The 20,747-nt window shown below is 42.2% G+C and overlaps 1 protein-coding gene across 5 annotated transcripts in view; it reads right to left on the reverse strand.

Annotated features, from left to right (window-relative positions):
* CCDC150 (coiled-coil domain containing 150) overlaps positions 1-20,747 on the reverse strand; it is a 37,321-nt gene that overhangs the window by 1,603 nt on the left and 14,971 nt on the right. For 2 of the 5 annotated variants that reach the window (XM_070732120.1, XM_070732119.1), the window contains exons 11-26: positions 20,276-20,383; positions 18,538-18,662; positions 18,166-18,340; positions 14,249-14,317; positions 13,340-13,432; positions 12,064-12,171; positions 8,614-8,742; positions 7,106-7,275; positions 6,747-6,837; positions 5,843-6,012; positions 5,076-5,202; positions 3,733-3,927; positions 2,249-2,317; positions 2,029-2,169; positions 1,717-1,803; positions 1,302-1,415 (exon numbers count right to left, since the gene is read on the reverse strand). In XM_070732120.1, coding sequence (XP_070588221.1) covers positions 1,302-1,415; positions 1,717-1,803; positions 2,029-2,169; positions 2,249-2,317; positions 3,733-3,927; positions 5,076-5,202; positions 5,843-6,012; positions 6,747-6,837; positions 7,106-7,275; positions 8,614-8,742; positions 12,064-12,171; positions 13,340-13,432; positions 14,249-14,317; positions 18,166-18,340; positions 18,538-18,662; positions 20,276-20,383 — 1,971 coding nt within the window. The remainder of the gene's footprint in view (positions 1-1,301; positions 1,416-1,716; positions 1,804-2,028; positions 2,170-2,248; positions 2,318-3,732; positions 3,928-5,075; positions 5,203-5,842; positions 6,013-6,746; positions 6,838-7,105; positions 7,276-8,613; positions 8,743-12,063; positions 12,172-13,339; positions 13,433-14,248; positions 14,318-18,165; positions 18,341-18,537; positions 18,663-20,275; positions 20,384-20,747) is intronic. The other 3 variants (XM_070732123.1, XM_070732122.1, XM_070732121.1) reach the window with 2 other exon arrangements.

Raw genomic sequence — 20,747 nt, forward strand, 5'->3', positions numbered from 1 at the left:
TGCTAAAACTAACATTTGCAAGCATTTCAGATCCAAAATTCTGGTTAGTAGATCTCCAAAGTGAACATTCTTGGAACAAAGTAAGAAACAAAGTTACCAATCTTAATTTTCAGAATATTTTTTTAAAAAAACAGCTGTAAGTGAAATTTAAATTATACCTTATGTCAGTGATGGCAAACCATTTTTTCCTCAGGTGCTGAAAGAGCATGGGCATGCACTATCGTGCATGCGCAAGTGCCCACATCCATAATTCAATGCCCGGGGAGGGTGAAAACAGCTTTCCCGGCCCCCAGAGGGTCTCTGGAGGCTAAACACGGCCTGTCTCCCAACTTTTGGTGGACCCAGTAGGCTTGTGTTTCTCCCTCCCCGGACTCCAAAGGCTTCCCTGGAGCGGGGAGAGGATAAAAATGCTCTCCCAGAACCTCTGTGCAAGCCAAAAATCAGCTGGCTGGCACACATGCACGTTGGAGCTAAGCTAGGGCAATGGCTCGTGTGCCAGCAGATATGGCTCTGTGTGCCACCTGTGGCATCTGTGCCATAGGTTCACCATCACTGCCTTAGTTCAATTAAATTTTAACAGCTGCTGAATTTTAACGGCTACTGATGTCTACTGTTCACCCCTGGGAACAGTCCTAGGCTGGATTGCATACTGTGCCAATGTTTGTTCCCTCTTGGTTGACTGAATATATGGTACTTAATGAGTTCTCACAATATTCTAACACATGAATCAGTTTCACATTAAAATGGCTGAGTTAACAGAACATGAAGTTAAGACCAAACAAGCCATACTATGACTTAACTTGATGTGCAAAGTCAGCTGCTCTCAAATGGCATGGTATATACCAATGATGATTAACCTTTTCATCGCGCACCCATAAGGCAATGCATGACATACAACCTGTGCCCTTGCGCATGTGCACTTGACCCCATATGCCCCCACCTCTACACATGCGCCATATTCCCTCGTGCATGTACATGCGACCTCTGCATGTACATGTGATCCCTGGGCATGCACATGTGGCCCCATGCCGGCATGCCCAACTCTGCACGTGTGCATGAATCACATGAGTCCCTCATGCTCCCCCCACACATATGCGGCAAAGACCTAAAAACCAGCTGGCCAGCAGGAGGCACACACACGTGGCAATGGAGCTGAGCTCGGGCGACAGTTCATCTGTCCCCAGAGAAGGCTCTACAGGCTACCTGTGACACACATATCATAGGTTCACCATCAAGGGTATATAATATGACATGAGATCCACAACAAGTATTTCATTTGTGGACATTGTTCCAATACTGACCTCCTCTTCACTTTCTTCACACAGCTTTGGTTTTCGATTTTTGACTAATTCCCGCTGCAAGCTATCAAACTTGGACTTGAACCAATGATGAGCTTCTTCTAGGTTAGCAGAGATCTAAGGCAGAGAAAGGATATCAGAAATGTAATACTGCTAATTGATTATTAAAAAGGAATGGCATTTTCCTAGGCCTTTTTTTCATCAGTAATTGATAATATATGATAAGTGTTGGAATACTGATAAGTTCCTAAACTTTAAATGAAATCATAAAGTTAGCTCTTACATAATGAGAAGTTCAGAAATGACAAGCCAGTTTTATTCTGAATTAGTAAAACTAATTCCTTTCCAAGCATATTAATTTCAAAGCAAAATGGCAACTCTGCCCCAGGATTTCCCCCCTCTTTGTCTCTGCAGCTACCTGTTGAGACTCAATGCTGGCTTCTTTAAGTTTCTCTTCAGTAGCCGCCTTGCATTTCTTGAGCTCCTTAATGGTGTCTTCCAAAGTCTAAAGGAACAAAAATAGTAATAATTTAAAAATAGTAATAAAAAATACAAACCAAGCAAAATAAAACATAATTTCAATATGATTTAACATTAATGCTAACAGATATTGCTTTTTATCAAGCAAAAGAACAGAAAAAAGGAGCATTAGGCATGTCACTAGCTGTCACTAAAGGCAAAATATTAAGATAATCAGTTGAAATAGACTAGGAGCTTAAAAGAGACTTACTCGACACTCTTCTTCAAGCTGTTTTCGCTTCTTCCTTTCTTCTTCCAGCTGATTTTCCATCACTTGCTGATTTTTGGCCAGTTGCTGCATTTCACTTTGTAGGCTTGTTAGTTCGGTGGCAAATTGTTTGATACTATGGGACTAGAAAAAGAAGAATCTGATTCTGTGATCAAATTTTAGTTTAGTCAATACTTAATTTGCTATAAAAAGTTGATGCTACCTGCTCGTAGTTTTTCTTCTGGTATAAGTCCTTCAGCTCTTCCATTTGCCTCAATTCCAGTTCAATCTCCTGAAAGTATTTCACAACAATGAAAGGAAAGCATCCAAGCATCTACCTACAGTAAATGACAGTGTCTGCTCTTTCCTGCTAGATACCAAAACTCTAAAGTACTCATTCTGTTTTCAAGTTGCTACATAAAGCAAGCAAACAGGCATTCCAATTTTAGAAATTGAAGGAGGGAAGTGTTTTTAATAGGAAAGTGAACACAAGAACAAGGGGGCACAATCTGAAGTTAGTTGGGGGAAAGATCAGAAGCAATGTGAGAAAATATTATTTTACTGAAATACTTGGAAAAAACCTCCAGCAGACGTGGTTGGAAAATCCACAGTAACTGAATTTAAACATGCCTGGGGTAAATATATGTATCCTACAGGAATACAGGAAATAGTATAAGAGCAGACCAGATGGACCATCAGGTCTTTTTCTGCCATCAATCTAATATGTTTCTATGTTTACAATGACTGTTCCAAGGTGAAGAAACCGGTAGTAAATACAGTATTCAGAAAATAAAAGACTCCCCAGGGCAGTCTTCTAGAATGTCATCAGAAATAAATAAATTTTAAAAGTGGCACAGAAATCTGGAGGAAGAAAATCACATTACTTTGCACTGGCCCCACCATATCTAGAAATGTAGTTTAAAGGGCCTTAATAGCTGCATAGCTGGAAACCATTTCCACTACCCTTCCCCAATGTGATGCTGCAAGATACTAAAGGCCCAGAATTTTAGTGATACCACTGGATGCCCCAAACACATCTCCGCATTGCCACGTGATCCTATTTACCCCTTCACCTAAAGTATTTCAAACAAGCAGAAATTCAGAAAAGAAATCGATAATAGGAATCCCAAACATGCAGGCTTTGTAAGTTATGCGACTTTAAACCATTTCATAAACTAAGCTACTGGGAAGGCTCTTCCTTTTCAGGATATTAGAGAGAGGCTGAAAATATTAGTGTGATTCTGACCAGGCTTGCTCAAAGAAAGTAGAAACATCAAATCTAGGCCTTGCTCTTCACTTTGCCTCAGTTGCCAGCAATCAGATGCAGTACAACAATGGAAAGCCACAATTAAAGTTTAATTATTAAAAACTAGGTGTATGAATTTCTTGTCCCATCCCACCCTAACTCTAATGAAATCTTAAGTTTTGTTCATGATGAGCAGGCCACACCTATTCATTTATCCTCTCCGGCTGTCACAGTACTGCCAGGTTTCCCACGCTCTGCAGGAAACTATGATTAGTTTTGTCTCAGCCATTTCATAGGGCAGAGAGATTTTGCATCTAGACCTCATTCTATCATTTTGTCTAAAATTTCCATTCTAACTTTACATATGACGTCCCATTGGTAACTTGCCGTAAAGGCAGATGCAGGCTATACAAAAAAGTAATTGCAAAGAAGATAAAGGAAACCAAATCCATCTAACTTACCTTGATTTTTTCTGCATTTTGTGTACTGTTGGTCTTGGAGTTGAAGTACTGGGTGATTAGTATTTTCTGCTTTTTTACCTTCTCCTTCTGATTTGTTAATGCGGCTTCCAGGTCTATCACTTTTGACCGCAGTTCTTTGTTGCAGCGTAGTATTTCGGCAGACTTAGAGCAGGCCTCTTCAAGAGCTTTTTTAATCTATTGGGTAGAGACAGAGGCAATTCATTTTCATCTGAAAAAGTTCCGAAGATAAAGGCCATGTCTGAATTCTTACTTTGTCCCTCCACTCTAAAAGCTCATAGATTTTTGTTTCCTACTCTTATCTGGCTTCTGTTTAGTGATATAACGTTTTTCTAGAGTATTAGGAATCTCAGCTTAAATCCTAAACTCTTTTTATTAGAGGTATTGGATCCATCACTCATAACTGGCATGCAGAAGATTCTGAAGTAGTATGGTCTCTCCTTGGGTGACATAAACCAGACTTGACTGTGTCTTCTTAGGTTCTTTAATGCCACCGATATGAATCCCAAAGGAAGAATAGAATAGAATAGAATTCTTTATTGACCAAGTGTGATTGGACACACAAGGAATTTGCCTTTGGTGCATATGCACTCAGTGTACATAAAAAAAGGATACATTTGTCAAGAATCATGAGATACAACACTTAATGATAGGGTACAAATAAGCAATCAGGAAACAATATTCATATAAATTGCAAGGATACAAGCAACAAGTTACAGTCATACAGTAATAAGTGGGAGGAGATGGGTGATAAGAATGATGAGACTAATGCAGTCTTAGAGAATAGTTTGACAGTGGTGGGGGGATTATTTGCTTAGCAGAGTGATGGTGTTCAGCCTCCTCTTTCTATGGTGTCTCTGTGCTTGTGCACATGCTTGCACCCTGCCTCCATAGCCTCCTTCGACTGCATTCACCATGTTCTTTCTCCATGGACTCCCTATAATCAGGTATTTCCCATGTCTTCATTCTCCAGCCCTTCTAGCTCGTGCCGCATCAAGCATCCCCTGCTTGCCTGTAGCGTGTGCCAGGTCTCCCCATTCCCATGGCACCTCCTTGCTCCCTACCCGGGGCTCCCTCTGCTTTCTGCTTAATGACTTGTCCAACAGTTATAACTGGAACTGCTTGGATTGTCAGTGCTAAGTGATGAGGTCCTATGACATTATACTTTATGGCTGTATTACTCAATGATGGCAATCCTGGTCTCAATTATTGTCAAAGACTATCTATTGCAACTAGCGTGCAATGGAGACATAGGACCATTATTTTATTCCTTATTGGAGTGGAATCTATCAAGAACTCACTCCAAAGCCCTTCCCTTTCCTCACCTCGGCTGATTCTTTTTGGGCTGATTTCTTTGCTACTTCTCGTTCAGTCTGAAACTGTTTCTTCAGGGTCTCCAGGCGATCGGCATAGAACTTTGTCTCCCGCTTGGTTTCATCAACGAGCTGGTCCCTTTGAGGAGGGAAAAGGAATTCTTACAGGACATCAATTCCATTAATTAGCAGTACCAATAGATTTAATGTTTATAATTAGATTGTAAATTTAATTTTGTTGCATTATCTTTATGATGTTGTATATCACTTAGAGCAGGGGTGTCAAACTCAAAGCCTGCGGGCCGGATCTGGCCCACAGGGTACATAAATCTGGCCCTCAGGGCCAGCCTGGAAATAACAAAGGACATCTGGCCACCAAAACAGGATATGGGTAGCCCACATGAGGCCCCTCGTACTCCATTTTATCCTGCAGTACTTTGCTGGACAAAACAGGGTGCGGGTGGCCCGCATGCAGTTCCTCGTGTCCCATTTTTGCCCTGGACAACTTCCTGCAAAACTCTGCAGGCCACAGAGGCCCCTCCATTCCTCATTTTTAGCCTGGATGGCCCCCTGCAGCACAGGGGACATGGAGGGGCTCACATGGGTCACCACACCCCCATTTTGGCTGTCAAGGTGCTGCAAAAGGCATTTGTCCCATCTCCCCCTCCTCTCCTGGCCAGCCCACGGTGAACTACAATGCTGAACTGGCCCTGAAAGAAATCCAGTTAGAGGTTCTGTAAGGCAACAGGAAATGGATATGTAAGTAAACAACATTTCACCTGCATTGCATTAATTGCTGACATTCTGCTTCTTTGCTTTCCAGCTCATCTTGAACAAGAGAGAGTTTGCTTTCCAAGGCACCATTGGTCTGTAGAGTTTGCTCCAAATTTTGGATAAGTTTCTTCTTTTCCAGCTTCGCAGTTTCCAGGGATTTACGAAGTGAATTCATCTTTCATAATACGGAAGAAAGCACATGGTGACAAGAATTGTGTGAAATGCAGCCAATTACTACAAAACCAATGTGCCCAAAGATGTTTTACTTGGCATTTGCCAGGCTTCCTGCACCAACTTTATTTCATATATTTAAAAGGCTTTATGTGGCCATAACTGCATTTGCTATGGCAACCATTTTAGGAATGGACATGGCCCTCCCAATAGTCACTTTGCAAAATGCCAGGCTAGAAAGCAGGAGACCATGAGTTCAAGTCCACCTTAGTCATGAAAGACAGCTGGGTGACTTTGGGTCAGTCACTTGCTCTCAGCCCAACTCACCTGACAGGATTCTTGCTGTGGGGAAAATAGGAGGAGGAAGGTGGGCTGGGTATGTTCGCTGCCTTAAATTATTTGTAAAAAATAATAAAAGATAGGAGTCCTTTGGGATTGGGTGGCATAGAAGTTGAATAAATAAATAAATATAATTCTGCAAATCCACCCTCCACACACACACACAAAAAAGAGGGCCTGGGAGGGAATATCTTTGTTACAATTAGTGTCAACCACTTATCCTGCTATCAACCTTAAACTATAAAAGGCAACACAAAGAGTATGCACAGCTAAAAGAGCCTCCCATTTCAACCAAATTATATCAATACTGCATCAACAGAGAATGTCATTTCTGTTACCAACAATGCCCCAAATTCCAGTCTATCTATTTTAGTCACTGGAAGTTGCTTTGCTTTTTACCTTTACACTGCGCTGGGAGTCCAAAGTTCTCTTGTTCTGATATTCTTCCAGCTCTTCTTCCAGCATTTGAATTCTTTCCTCGTACTGGGTCCTACATATGAGAAGAGAAGTAGCCCAAAGAATAGATGTCCTGAGAGAATGCAAATCTCAAATATTGCCTAGTACTTCAGAAGATTTTTTTAGCAAGCTCAGATTTGTCGAAATAGAATATCTTGAAACATTTCTTAATAAATCCTGATATTGAATACTTTACTTTTTTCCCCTGGTGGACACTAATGGTATTCTACAACACATATAAAAACCATTCAGTTGGCCATACTGAGCAATATACAAAGTGGAAGGATGTCAAAATCATTTACCTATCTTTCTTCAAGCCAATAATATCAGAATCTCTGTGATCCAATTCAATCTGCACCTTTTCCAGAGCTGCCTGCATCTTGTTATGAGAAGCCAACACATTTTGTAGAATTGTGGTCATTTTGATGTTATCTTCTTTCGATTCTTCCAGCTTGTGTTGTAGATTTGCTAGCTGTAGAGCAACAATATGGCAATGAGCATTTGGTCTAACAACTGCATGTCCCAGGGGCAGCGTACTCATTTTTACAAGCAGATGGTCCCAGTTGAAGAATATCAGATAATGTGCTCAGTAAAGATCTCGTCCTTTGAAAACCTGGAAAACTAGCTGCCATACAGAATAGAAAAGGCTAGAAAGATAAACTTTTTCACTTTTTCTGAAAGGCAATTGTCTGGGCTCAGCACCCTTTATCTTGAGGTCTGAAAAAGTTGACATGCCTTCAGTGCAGAATAAATCATTATCATGTATGAAAAGCCTCTAAAAGTGTATAGAAATGTTGTTGTGTCTTATACACCAAATACAGCTATTCTTGGTCTTCTGAAGCCCCACCCCCTGCATCCCATTTTTGCGAAAAATGAACCCATTTTTCACAAAAATGGGATGCACAGAGGGTTTGGGAGGCCCGCAGAGTGCTTCTGGGGGCTGGGGAGGACAAAACCTTTTTTTTTCTTACTTACCGGTGCCTCTTTGAAATCTTGGTGTGTCTTATACACCTTATAGTCCAAAAAATACAGTAAGTATTAGCAATTGCTGATTATATTTTCTAGTTCTAATTGGAGAGCAAACAAGGCATGCTATGGATTCAATCTAGCCACAATGGTATGAGACCAGTGGTGTAGGGAAATAATAATAATAATAATAATAATAATAATAATAATAAATTTATCTATTTATTTATCTATTTATTTATCTATCTATCTATCTATCTATCTTTATTTATTTATTTATTAGATCTGTATGCTGCCCCTCTACATGGACTCGGAGCAGAAAATAACTACTGTTAACTATTCAGGTAAATTGAGGTAGATCAGCAGCTGAAAAATTAGCTCGCTTTATTCTTTCTAAAGTATGTTGGCTAAGTATCCCAGGAAGTTTAATCAATTGAAAAATCTGCTCTGTTGAGAAGTAGGAAAAACATTTCTGATTGGATGCAATCATTCCATCTATTCCACCCTATGAGGAAGTCATACTTCAAAAGTATTTTGAAAAATCACCTTGCTGGCTGTTTTTTTCCTCCCAACTATCAAATGAGAGTCAGCACTACTCTGTCATACTGCCTTTCATTGTGGTGCTGGAGTGAGAAATAGAGCAGCAAAGGGTTGTTCCTCAATTCTCCCAGCACCTAATACTGTATATGGTGACCAGAACATTTGAAACAGTATGTGATAGGTCACACAATTAACCAAAATCTTTATGGAGATGATGAATAGAAACATTAAGGTGTTTTGGTGAAATTACTTAGTTGGGAAGTGTAGACAAAGCTGATAACCATCTTTCCTCATCTTCTGTTACCTTGCGTTTCTCTCTCTCTTCATTGGCATCTATTTGCCCTCTGAGTTTCTGGATCTCTCTTATTGCTTCCTCATGGGATTTGACTGACAGAGAAAGAGCTTCCTCTCTACAGACAAGGAGAGACTGTGTCTTTTATGAAAAAGAGAGAGAGAGAGGAAAAAATGTTATTTTTCTAAATGCCAGGAACTAGTCTCTGGGGGAAAATGTTACCTTCAATTTTGTGCAAATAAATCAGTAACTAAACAGTAAAGAGAGACTGGAATATTCAGAACTAGTTACCATTCCACATATATCCATGAGCCACAGAATATGATCAAGCATTTCTTTAAAAACAATAACTGGCAACCTAGATACAAACATTTTTCAAGACAATTTAATCATGATTAATATTAGGAAATGAATTCCCCCACCTAATCTCACCATAAAATGAAGCCCAACGAAAAGAAATTACTCAATGCATTTTTTAAATAATAAAAGATGTCAAAGCACAAAGGGGATGTAGACTAATTTGACACAAAATACTGCATATTGCAATTAAAAGCAGGTGACATGTTATCAACTACCAATGTGTGGTATAATAATAAACTCTCCTACTATTTCTCCCCATTGCCCATAGAATGGTATTATTCTCTTACAGAACTAACTGTAGGATAAAACAATCACAGCGCCAAATAATAAAGAAGCATACAAAGTGCAAAGTGTAGCTTAAAGTAATTATTAGAAATTAACAATGGAACCAACTTCCTATTTCAATTTAAAGAAAAGCAGATTTCTTTAATAGCTACAAACCCTCTAGCTTAAATATGAGTTTGATGTAACACTTCTGCAAACGTGAACTTTTAACGGATCAAACTACCCTCTAGTTTCACAGGTGAAGGACATAAGGTATGTTTCCTTAACACTCACAGCCTTAATGTATCACTTTCACTTCTCAAATTCCAGGCATAATATATCATCATCTATCTTTATGTTATGATTTTTTAAATTACACTAGTACCTTGGAGAAAATTTTCAAATCAAATTTAGGAATCACACACTCTATGTATGTGTGGGACGTGGAGAAGATAAAGAAACTTAAATGAACCAGGCTGTTCAATATCAGGTGTGAATATGAATGGATGTGGTCATGCATGCGCGCGCACACACACCCATACACCCACACAGAGATCTAGTATAGGCTAGTCCTTCTAAGGGTGAGAGAGAATGACTGACCCAATGATATCCAGCTGGCTTTCCTGCCTAAGGAAAAAGGAGAACCTGAATCTCTTTACTTAATATATATATGATTGGCTGCTAATATCCTCTTTCTGCATGTCATGGTTTAAACTCACCCTCTGGGGATCTGTTCCCTTACTAACTACATCTCTGTCAGTATCTAACTGTTTGTGGCTCCTGAGTTTTCTTCTACGCTCCAGCTTTTCATCCACAGCTATGGCAGCTTTGAAGAGATCATGCGAAGAGGCTCTGCGATTATCACCACAGTCAGAGACAGATTCCCTTCCAGGCAGATCAGTCATGAAATGAACTCTACGTGTTGGAGAATACAGGGCAGAAGTTTGTTCCCTAAGTTCCAGGTTGTCCTTTACATCACAGGCCAGGCATGACCTAAAATGGTTACTGGACTTCTGCTGCCAGCAATTTTCCGAAGACTTTCTTTTTTTGAGAGGCATTTTTGCTATAAAATTTGTGGCTTAAGGAGAAATAAATATCCTGGAGAAGGCTGATCAAGTTTGAAAAGAGTGGTGTCCATTTTCAAATACCGATTCTTATCCCCAACTACATATTGTTTTAAAAAGCTGTTACATTACTGAGATCTGAAGGGAGCCATTTTAAATCTGATTTTGTTCCTTTTCCCCATCAATGGTTGTTGAAAAGTTCTACGCTCAACAGCCCTTCTTATTCAAAGGTAAAGATGTATGTTCTCTCCCATATCATAGAAATGCTGGGACATCACTCAATTCCATTTGTGACATCATGAGACTCCTCCCTCTTTGGTCAGAATGTAATTTTAAACAGTGTAATATTTCACAATCCACTTTCTGTAATGCACAAATTAAGTGAAAAACTTGTGCAGATTGACAAGTTGGATTAAATTTAATTCCTTTTTTTTCTTTTTTCTTTACCAAATAGGCACATTGAGATCTGCACTAGTATCTCTTGGGAGGTTAAAATGCTCTGATATTACTTGACATATCCTATTTTGAGTTGTGATATCAATTTGTGTCTGTTAATTATTTTGTTTAAAATAAGCTCAGAAAACCTTCCCTGCTCTAAGAGAAAATTAGAATTTGGGTCCTATATGATTGCTCCATCTATTTCCCCCAAATGTGTTTTAATGCTCTAAAATTATGACTTATTATTTCTATTCAAAAATCATCTACGATAAAACTATCAATGCTATGTATTAATTTAGTATTGCAATTTTTTCCAACACGAAACATATATATTAATGCAAATGATTATTTAACTATGTATAATGTATCTACATTTGATCCCAAAGATGAGAAACATATAATTCCAAGCAGTTTGTCCCAAAAAAAGGAAAATAAAGAAAGATAGAAACACACTCGCAAATTTTTCTTTTTTCCAAGAAGTTGATCCTTGTAGCAATCAAAAAGCTGCTTCTACTTTCTTGGCTCCAAAAGTGTTTCTTGTTTATAGAAATAAAATAAAATGGCTGACTGAACATTTAAACCATTTAAACTGGCAGAGGGATGTTATTGATAACTTTTTAAACCCAAGTCTCTCTCTAAATGCACAGCTGGTAAATTGTTGTAGGGTTTGAAGAAACGTAAGTAGTTTCTTCAAACCCTAACCCTGGTGGGGTAGCAAAGTACAACATCAAAACCTGAAGGAGGCCTGCAAAGATCCAAATTTAAATCTCTATTGCATATAGAGCTCACTGGATGACATCAAGTCAGTCGCTTAATTTCCTCAACCCAATCTGTTTTGTAAAATAGTTATAGAAGGGTAAAGTTAGACATCTCCATGCATGCTGTCATAGAAAATGTGGGATTTAAATGCAATAATAAACAATGTACAGAAAAAGGAACAAAGACATAAAACCAAAATGTAACATATACGTATATTGCTATAGGTACCTAAAATACTATTGACCAGGAGTGTCAAACTTAAAGACTGAGGCTTGGATCTGTACCGTGGGGTGCTTAGATTTGGTCTAAGAGTTCATCTTGGAAACAGCAAAGGACCGGTCCAGGTCCCTATGCCAGCAAAAATGGAGCTCAGGAGGGTTGTGTACCTGAGGGAAGTCCTGCTTTAGCTCTTGACCATCACAGGTGTCCCTGACTCGAGTGATGTTGAGCTGGCCATGCCCCTGTTGGCTATGCTCCCCCATCCCAAGGTCAAACACTACCCTGATGCGGCCTCCAATGAAATCAAGTTTGACACCCCTGCTACAGATGCTTTATGTCTCTTACGTTTATGTAGTACCTGATCATATTTATCCTTCAGGGCGACACAAAACTTGCGGAACTGGTTATTTTCTGATTGCACATACATGAGGGACTGCAGTTCTTCTTCCAGTTCCTGTACTTTCAGCTAGGGGAAATGAAAGAAGACTTTCCGCTTAAATATTTTCTAAAGTGTCTGGAGAAACTATTATGAACAGAATCCCACAGAATCTACAGGCAAATTGCAAAAGATATGGTGTAAGATTATACAAAGTCAGATTCCAACAGGTGAAATCAAAATAGTCTAAAATACATCAGTATATAAATATTGGGTTATTAAATACATCTATTCCTCATGATGTCATATACTTTTGCACACTAAAGCACGTGGCTTAGAAATTTCTCTCTCTTCATTCTTTTTCTTTGTTTTCATTCAGTTGTGATTCCAGTGTCTTTAGCAAATGAAGAAATGAAGCAGTCATAAATTTTCACCATTAGCTTGAAGCATAATAAAAGAGGAAACACTGGTTAGCAGGATGAAAAGAGAGGAACCTGCTCTCTGTAAAACCAAGGATATCAAAACTGCAGTTCGGGTAGTTAAGCCTTCCATTCTGGAGATATCTATAGTAAATGTTTCTTATTTCCAAAATGTTGATTCAATTTATTTACTGAAGTACTTATAGTTTGCCCTAAGAATCTCAGGGTGCGTCTCTATCCATAAACTCAAAAAAGAATTTTTTTGAGAAGAAAAGCTGAATAGGTTGCACATACAAGTAACCATTGTTACTGAGTCAGACCCATTCTTTCGTGTAAGGGAATCAGTTTCCTGTACTATAAAAATAAATTCAAGGATTTATGTGGAGACTCTTTAAGGGAACCAGAAGTAAGAGAGGATAATAGCCCAGGACACCTTAGTTCAAATCACATCCTGACTGCACAATCTCACTTCAATGCTGACCACAGGATAATGCCCAATAAAACTGAGAACAAGCAGGCTGCTGGGTTAATACATAATGTCCTCTAACAACAATGAAAGTTGCAAAGTTGATAGGAAACAGGGGAAAGGTTATCACTAAACTTCTCTTTGCCTGAGATGGAAGACCAACCCTGAATGTAAAAGTAAAATGGGGAACTAAATCAAATGAAACAGATGCTGTGAAAACTGCAGATATGATTAAAATAAACCTTTACTTCCAATGATGCTGCAAAAAAGTATTGATTTTCCCCCTTAACATTCCTTTTTGTTGAGGTTTATTTTTTATTGGAGGAGAATGATGTTATGTTTTATGTCATGTTGTACTTTTTCAGTTCCATACCTTTTGGTGCTTAAGATCAGCATCCTGCTCCAGAAATTCCCTTTTTTCTTTCTCAAGTGCTCTCACTGATTCTTGCAGACAATTGATTTCCAACTTAAAAACGAAACAAAGACTACATTTCAGGTGCCATAAAATATGGTTAATTGTTCAAAGGTTGAACCATCTGGTAAATGAAACATATCTAGATATTTTTCTGGCAGCAGAGGGAGCTAGATAATTGCTAATTATGTACAGCATCAGGTGCTAACATTCAAAATTACTAAAAATATTTATTTACTTAGTTTATCTCTCTCTCTCTCTCTCTCTCTCTCTCTCTCTCTCTCTCTCTATCTATCTATCTATCTATCTATCTATCTATCTATCTATCTATCATTTGATTTGTAGGCTGTTCTTCTTCATAGACTCATGGCAGCTTTCAAGGTAAAAAACAATACAATCAAATAATTATAAAAACCCAACCATCTTATCAGAAACCAAATTTTAAAAACCAATCTTAAAAACTAATTAGTCTTCTATTTATAAACATCAAGTTAAAATTAATTCCTTTAATGAGGTTATCATGCATTTATCAGTAAAGTATATTCTATTTTTTTAAAAAAAAGATGTTTACATCATGTTTAGCTGGCTGTAGAACTCAGTAACCCAAAGAAGACCCAGTTTTAAACTGCTGTCAAAGGATTTTAAAATAACTGAATGCTACTGGATCATTTCACCAAATGTTTGAACTAAATTTTGAACTAAACAGAGGTTAAAAGTAATAGGCCAGGTTTAGGGATGCCTCCTATGTTTTTCCAAGCTTATGCCAAGCAAGTCTGAATCTACAACCCAATGAATTGCAAATCAATCGACAGACCTAACTGTTGGCCAATGGGAACCTCAATACTTTCAACATTTGTATATAATATGTACCTTTTTTTCCGTTAGTTCAGCTTCCAACTTTTCTATCTTTCCTCTTGTTTCTTGTATTGTTTGCTGCGACTGCCATTAAGAATTAAAATAGTTTTTTGCCACATACTTCAAGGGAAATCTAATCTATTATATTTTTTTTCTTGATCTACATTAGGAATGGTTACTTTTGTAAAAATCTGAATCAGCAGCGATTAGTGACAACTAATCAAATACTATGCAGACTGTACTGCTTTTCTATGTTGCTTTCTGTGCCAAATTTTATTTAAAAAAAATCTAGCATGGAAATACAGTGGTACCTCAAGATACGAACCCCTCGTCTTACGAACAACTTGTGATACGAACCCGGGGTTCAGAAAAAATTTGCCTCTTCTTATGAACTTTTTTCAAGTTACGAACGCCAAACCTGAACTTCCGGGTTCGGCGTTCGGAGGCTCTTGGGAAGCCGCCCGGCTGTTTTAAAAGGTGACCGCCGGGCTGGGGGGCTTCCCAGCACCCCCCCGAACCCCGAACCCGGAAGTTCGGCAAAAGTTCGGGGTTCAGGAGGGTGCTGGGAAGCCCCCCAGCCCGGCTGTCACCTTTTAAAACAGCCGCGTGGCTTCCCAGCAGCCTCCGAACGCGGGACAAGGGGCGAATCTCTGCGTCTCCAGCAGCCAGGGAAGCCGAGCCCGGCATGGCGGTGACGTCGGCGGTGCTGCTGCTCCGGTCGCCCGATTGTCTCCTGCCTCCCGCGCCCTTCGCTTTGGAAATGGACCCCAGCGGGACTCGGGAGGAAAAGTGGGAAGGGGCACCAGGGAGAAGACCCTTCTCCGTGGGGATGTTGGTCCAGTCACCCGCCCGCCCACGAGAAGCGGGTTGCGGTTTTCCCTGCACAGCGATGAAGGTTGGGGAGAGCGGGAACCTCGGATCCGCCCCCTCCCCAAGCCCAGGGGGCAAGAAGCGAGGGGGCTGCGAAGGGGCGCGCGCGGCAGAGCTCCGGCGGAGGAGCCGCGCACAAAGGCCGAGGCAAGGCTGAGCAGGAGGAGAAGCCAACCAGCGAGGCGGTGGGCTGGGAGCCGCAGGCGAAAGGAGCTTGGGCATCGGAGCGCGGTGCCAGGCATTGTTCTCCGGACCCCGCCCGCTCAGCCCCGCGGCGGCCCTTTCCCTCTCCAGGCTGCGGGCGAAGAAGAAGGGGAACCCCGGATCCGCCCCATCCCCAAGCCCAAGGGGCAAGGAGCGAGGGGGCTGCGAAGGGGCGCGCGCGGCAGAGCTCCGGCGGAGGAGCCGCGCACAAAGGCCGAGGCGAGGCTGAGCAGGAGGAGAAGCCAGCCAGTGAGGCGGTGGGCTGGGAGCCGCAGGCGAAAGGAGCTCGGGCATCGGAGCACGGCGCCAGGCATTGTTCTCCGGACCCCGCCCGCTCAGCCCCGCGGCGGCCCTTTCCCTCTCCAGGCTGCGGGCGAAGAAGGGGACGTCCCTTCCCTGGCATTGTTTAAAAAGTGAAATGGGTTGGGGAGGGGGTGGATCCGGGGTTCCCCTTCTTCTTCGCCCGCAGCCTGGAGAGGGAAAGGGCCGCAGCGGGGCTAAGTGGGCGGGGTCCGGAGAACAATGCCTGGCGCCTTGCTCCGATGCCCGAGCACCTTTCGCCTGTGGCTCCCAGCCCACCGCCTCACTGGCTGGCTTCTCCTCCTGCTCAGCCTCGCCTCGGCCTTTGTGCGCGGCTCCTCCGCCGGAGCTCTGCCGCGCGCGCCCCTTCGCAGCCCCCTCGCTCCTTGCCCCTTGGGCTTGGGGATGGGGCGGATCCAGGGTTCCCCTTCTTCTTCGCCCGCAGCCTGGAGAGGGAAAGGGCCGCCGCGGGGCTGAGCAAGCGGGGTCCGGAGAACAATGCCTGGTGCCGCGCTCCGATGCCCGAGCTCCTTTCGCCTGCGGCTCCCAGCCCACTGCCTCGCTGGTTGGCTTCTCCTCCTGCTCAGCCTCGCCTCGGCCTTTGTGCGCGGCCCCTCCGCCGGAACTCTGCCGCGCACGCCCCTTCGCAGCCCCCTCGCTCCTTGCCCCCTGGGCTTGGGGAGGGGGCGGATCCGGGGTTCCCGCTCTCCCCAACCTTCATCGGTGTGCAGTGAAAACCGCAACCCGCTTCTCGTGGGCGGGCGGGTAACTGGACCAGCATCCCCACGGAGAAGGGTCTCCTCCCTGGCGCCCCTTCCCACTTTTCCTCCCGAGTCCCGCCGGGGTCCATTTCCAAAGCGAAGGGCGCGGGAGACAGGAGACAATCGGGCGACCGGAGCAGCAGCACCGCCGCTGTCACCGCCATGCCCGGCTGTTTTAAAAGGTGACAGCCGAGCTGCGGGGCTTCCCAGCAGCCTCCTAAACTCCGAAATTTTGCCAAACCTCCGGGTTCGGGAGGCTGCTGGGAAGCCCCCCCCCCCGGCTGTTTTAAAAGGTGACAGCCGAACGGCAGTGTTTTTTTGCGGGGGTTTTTTGTTGTTGCACGGATTAATTGACTTTACATTGTTTCCTATGGGAAACAATGTTTCGTCTTACGAACATTTCATCTTACGAACCTCCCCCTGGAACCAATTAAGTTCGTATCTTGAGGTACCACTGTATTCTTTTCAGTCAATTCAAATCTTGCATATACTGTCAGTACAGGAAGTCCTCGAAATCCAACCATTTGCTTAGTGGCGGTTTGAAATTACAACAGCAGTGAAAAAAGTGACTTATGACTAATTTTCACACGGATGAATAATGCAGCATCCCCATGGTCACAGGATCAAAATTCAGATGCTTGGCAACTGGCACGTATTTATGGCATTGTCAATGGAGATCAATGGAGGAAGCCAGGTTCCCTTAATGACTGAATGATTCATTTAACAGCCACAGTGATTCACTAAACAACTGTGGCAAGAAAGATCCTAAAATGGGGCAAAATTAATAATTGTCTTACTTACCAATGGAAATTATGACCTCTTTTGCAGTTATCAGAAAAGGACCACCTGTATATGCTATTTTGGTACCTGCTATGTTATACAAAGCAGCAAACATCTTGGTGTGTTTTTTTAACTAAGATTCCAAATACAGTGGTACCTCAAGATACGAACCCCTCGTCTTACGAACAACTTGTGATACGAACCCGGGGTTCAGAAAATTTTTGCCTCTTCTTACGAACTTTTTTCGAGTTACGAACCGGCGTTCGGAGACAGCTGGGAAGCCACGCGGCTGTTTTAAAAGGTGACAGCCGGGCGGCGGGGCTTCCCAGCACCCCCCCAACCCCGAACCCGGAAGTTCGGCAAAAGTTCGGGGTTGGGGGGGGGTGCTGGGAAGCCCCCCAGCGCGGCTGTGATCTTTTAAAACAGCCGCGCGGCTTCCCAGCTGTCTCCCGAAGCCGAACGCCAAAGCCGAACTTCCGCGTTCGGCTTCGGGAGACAGCTGGGAAGCGGCGCGGCTGTTTTAAAAGGTCACAGCCGTGCTGGGGGGCTTCCCAGCACCCCCCCAACCCCGAACCCGGAAGTTTGGCAAAAGTTCGGGGTTCGGGGGGGTGCTGGGAAGCCCCCCAGCGCGGCTGTGACCTTTTAAAACAGCCGCGCCGCTTCCCAGCACCCCCCCCCAACCCCGAACCCGGAAGTTCGGCAAAAGTTCGGGGTTGGGGGGGGGTGCTGGGAAGCCCCGCCACCCGGCTGTCAAGGTGACAGCTGGGCGGCAGCGGTTTTTTTTGCGGTTTTTTGTTTTTGGTTGCACGGTTTAATTGACTTTACATTGTTTCCTATGGGAAACAATGTTTCGTCTTACGAACCTTTCGGCTTACGAACCTCCCCCTGGAACCAATTAGGTTCGTAAGACGAGGTTTGACTGTACTGTACAAGTCTGCCTCTCTCTAAAGAACATGTAATGTCCTTCTAACAAAAATGTGGATTTTACTGTAAAACCACAATAAATAGCCACTGTACCTGTTCTTCAAGTATCTTTTTGTCATTCAGCAAAGAATTTCGCTCCTGTGTAATTTTCTCCAGTTCCTTTTGGGTCTGGGAAACTGTACACTCCAGGCGGGCTTTTTCACTGGCAATGATGTCTTCTTTACGGTCCCTCTTCTTGCATTCAGCATGCTCAGTTCGCAAGTCTTCTCTGCAGAATAAACACAACTGTGTGGCAGTCCTGTTATCCTCTACAGTCTTCAAAAATTTCAGAAGACAGTGAAAGAAGCTGAATAATGTATAGCTTGTGCTAAACTAAGGGACGAATGCAGAAAACAGGAAAGCAGGACAGGAAGGAAAGTAGGTCACACTTGGGAAACAACCACACAAATTTCAATGGCCTCTCACAGTTCTTTCTGGAGCTGAACTTTTTCTTTCTCCACAACCTGCAGCTCTCCCATCACACTGGCTTGAGCAGCATCCAAAATCAAGTCTTGTTCCTTCAGTTTCTGATGCATTTTTTCCTGTTCCGCCTTAATGGGGAGGGGGAAAAAAGGGGGGGGGGGTTATAAACATGTAGGTAACAATAATGAGAGCCAGTTCGGTCTAGTGTTTAAGGCACCAGACTAAAAACCAAGAGACTGGGAGTTCCAGTCCTGCCTTAGCAATGAAAGCTGGCTAGATGATTATGGTCCAGTCCTCCTCTCTGAGCCACACCCATCTCACAGAATTGTTGTTTTGTGGAAAATCAGAGGATGTTTGCTACCATGTTACTTATAAAATAACGAAGGCAGGATAAAAATCAACCAACCAACCAATCACTTATATCTGCTGTATCAGCTATGACCATTCTCAATTGGCAGGCACTGCTCAGAGTAGCTCATGCTTTAATTTCCTCTCCATGGAATATCTTTGAACACCATCCAGTAGCTTGAACTGGCGCAGATTACTTCAACCAACAGAAGTACCAAACTATACTCTAACATTCCTATGTCAGAAGGCACTGGTTGCTAGTTGGCTTCAAGAGCAATTCAAGGTCTACAATTCACCCAAGCCTTTTATGGTTTAGGACATGCCTATCTTTGGCCTGCCTCCTTCCAGTTGCACCTGCCCATCTAAAAAGACTGAGTAGCAAGCTTGCTTCAGATCCCTTTTCTTAGAAATTTTCTACAGCGTTCAGAGGTGGAGCCTTCTCAGTTGCAGCCCCCTTCACTAGAACAGTTTGCTTCCTGAGATCAAATATAGCCCAATCCTGTTGAGTTTTGTGAAAAGTGTAAAAAAATTGCTTAAAAAATAAAAAGCTCCAGGAAAGGACACTTGAATGAGTTTGGGGCCCACTTGACTTGTAATTTGGATGCATGGTTCTTCAGTGGCCACAGTAATTTTTGATAATTGACAGATGATCTTTCTAATATTGTTTTGCTATTTTAATTTTCTTATTAAAGGAAAGGAATGGAAGCTATTCAGAATCCCACTGCATTGGAGCAAACAACTGCTAAGGAAGCAAGGAAACAAAAATAAATAAAGGCACGTAATGATGAACTAGTTTCCCAAACAAACTAGATCAGCACTTGAAATTCCCCAGTTTTGTCAATGTAAGGGCTGTCCAGCTAATTTCTTTTCTGTTTCGGAGTTCACAGTGAATAAACAAAGCCTGACATTAACAGAAATGAGAAACCAGCAATTCTTTGCTTGACTTTTCTTTTAAAAAGTTTTTTTTAGTTTATTTAATATTATTTTTCAAATTTTTGAATTGCCTATCTCCCTCAAAAGGGGATCCTGTGTAATGTACAATAAAATGTTTGTGAGACTGCTGCAAGACAGATATCAAACATCAGCCGTATGTATGATCTACCTTTTCTCCTTCATAGATTTTAACAATATATTCTGATGGAGACTTCTTGAAACTCAGCTATTTAAACAAATATACAGGTCCCCCTTTGTCTACCACATTGTTTCCATCTAATTGATCTATTACAAAACATGGCTGGATTCTTATTTATACAGCCAACCAGAATCACGTTAGCAAGATGGGTGGCCATATGAATAAATAAAATGAATAAAAAGGCTAGGTATGCACCTGAAGTTAACCAATGATGGGCTTTTAACAAAGTTACATTTATATACATTAAAAGGTACTCCATACCTTAAGAGCAGTCTGATGATCTGAAATAAGTTTATCATTTTCCACAGCAGCTATTTGAAGAGCACCGCTTAGTTCGGTGCACTGTTGAGCCAACTGTCCATTAAGTTTCTGAAAAAGAAAACATATTTTCTGCAGCAATAGACACCAGTTTGTTGATAAGATGACTACCATAGTTGACTAGTTTTGGCTTCTACCTATTAAAAAAGCAGTATACATCTAGTCCTGGTGTTTTGTTCATAGATGTTGATAGATATTGTTTCTTGTGTTTTACCTATAAGAATCTTCCCAAGCTGCTTGCCTTCTTTTGACAATAAATAGATACGATTCCATGGAATTGAAGGGTGCATGTGTGTGTGTGTGTGTCTGTCTGTCAATCCTAGGTCCCTTGTAGCTGCGCAAACCCCAGCCTTGCTTGATCTTGCACACACACACACACCCTCCTTGCCTGTCTGGTAGTTTCCCAACAGTTCAG

Source organism: Erythrolamprus reginae, chromosome 1, assembly GCF_031021105.1.
Source record: "Erythrolamprus reginae isolate rEryReg1 chromosome 1, rEryReg1.hap1, whole genome shotgun sequence".
NCBI lineage: Eukaryota > Metazoa > Chordata > Lepidosauria > Squamata > Dipsadidae > Erythrolamprus > Erythrolamprus reginae.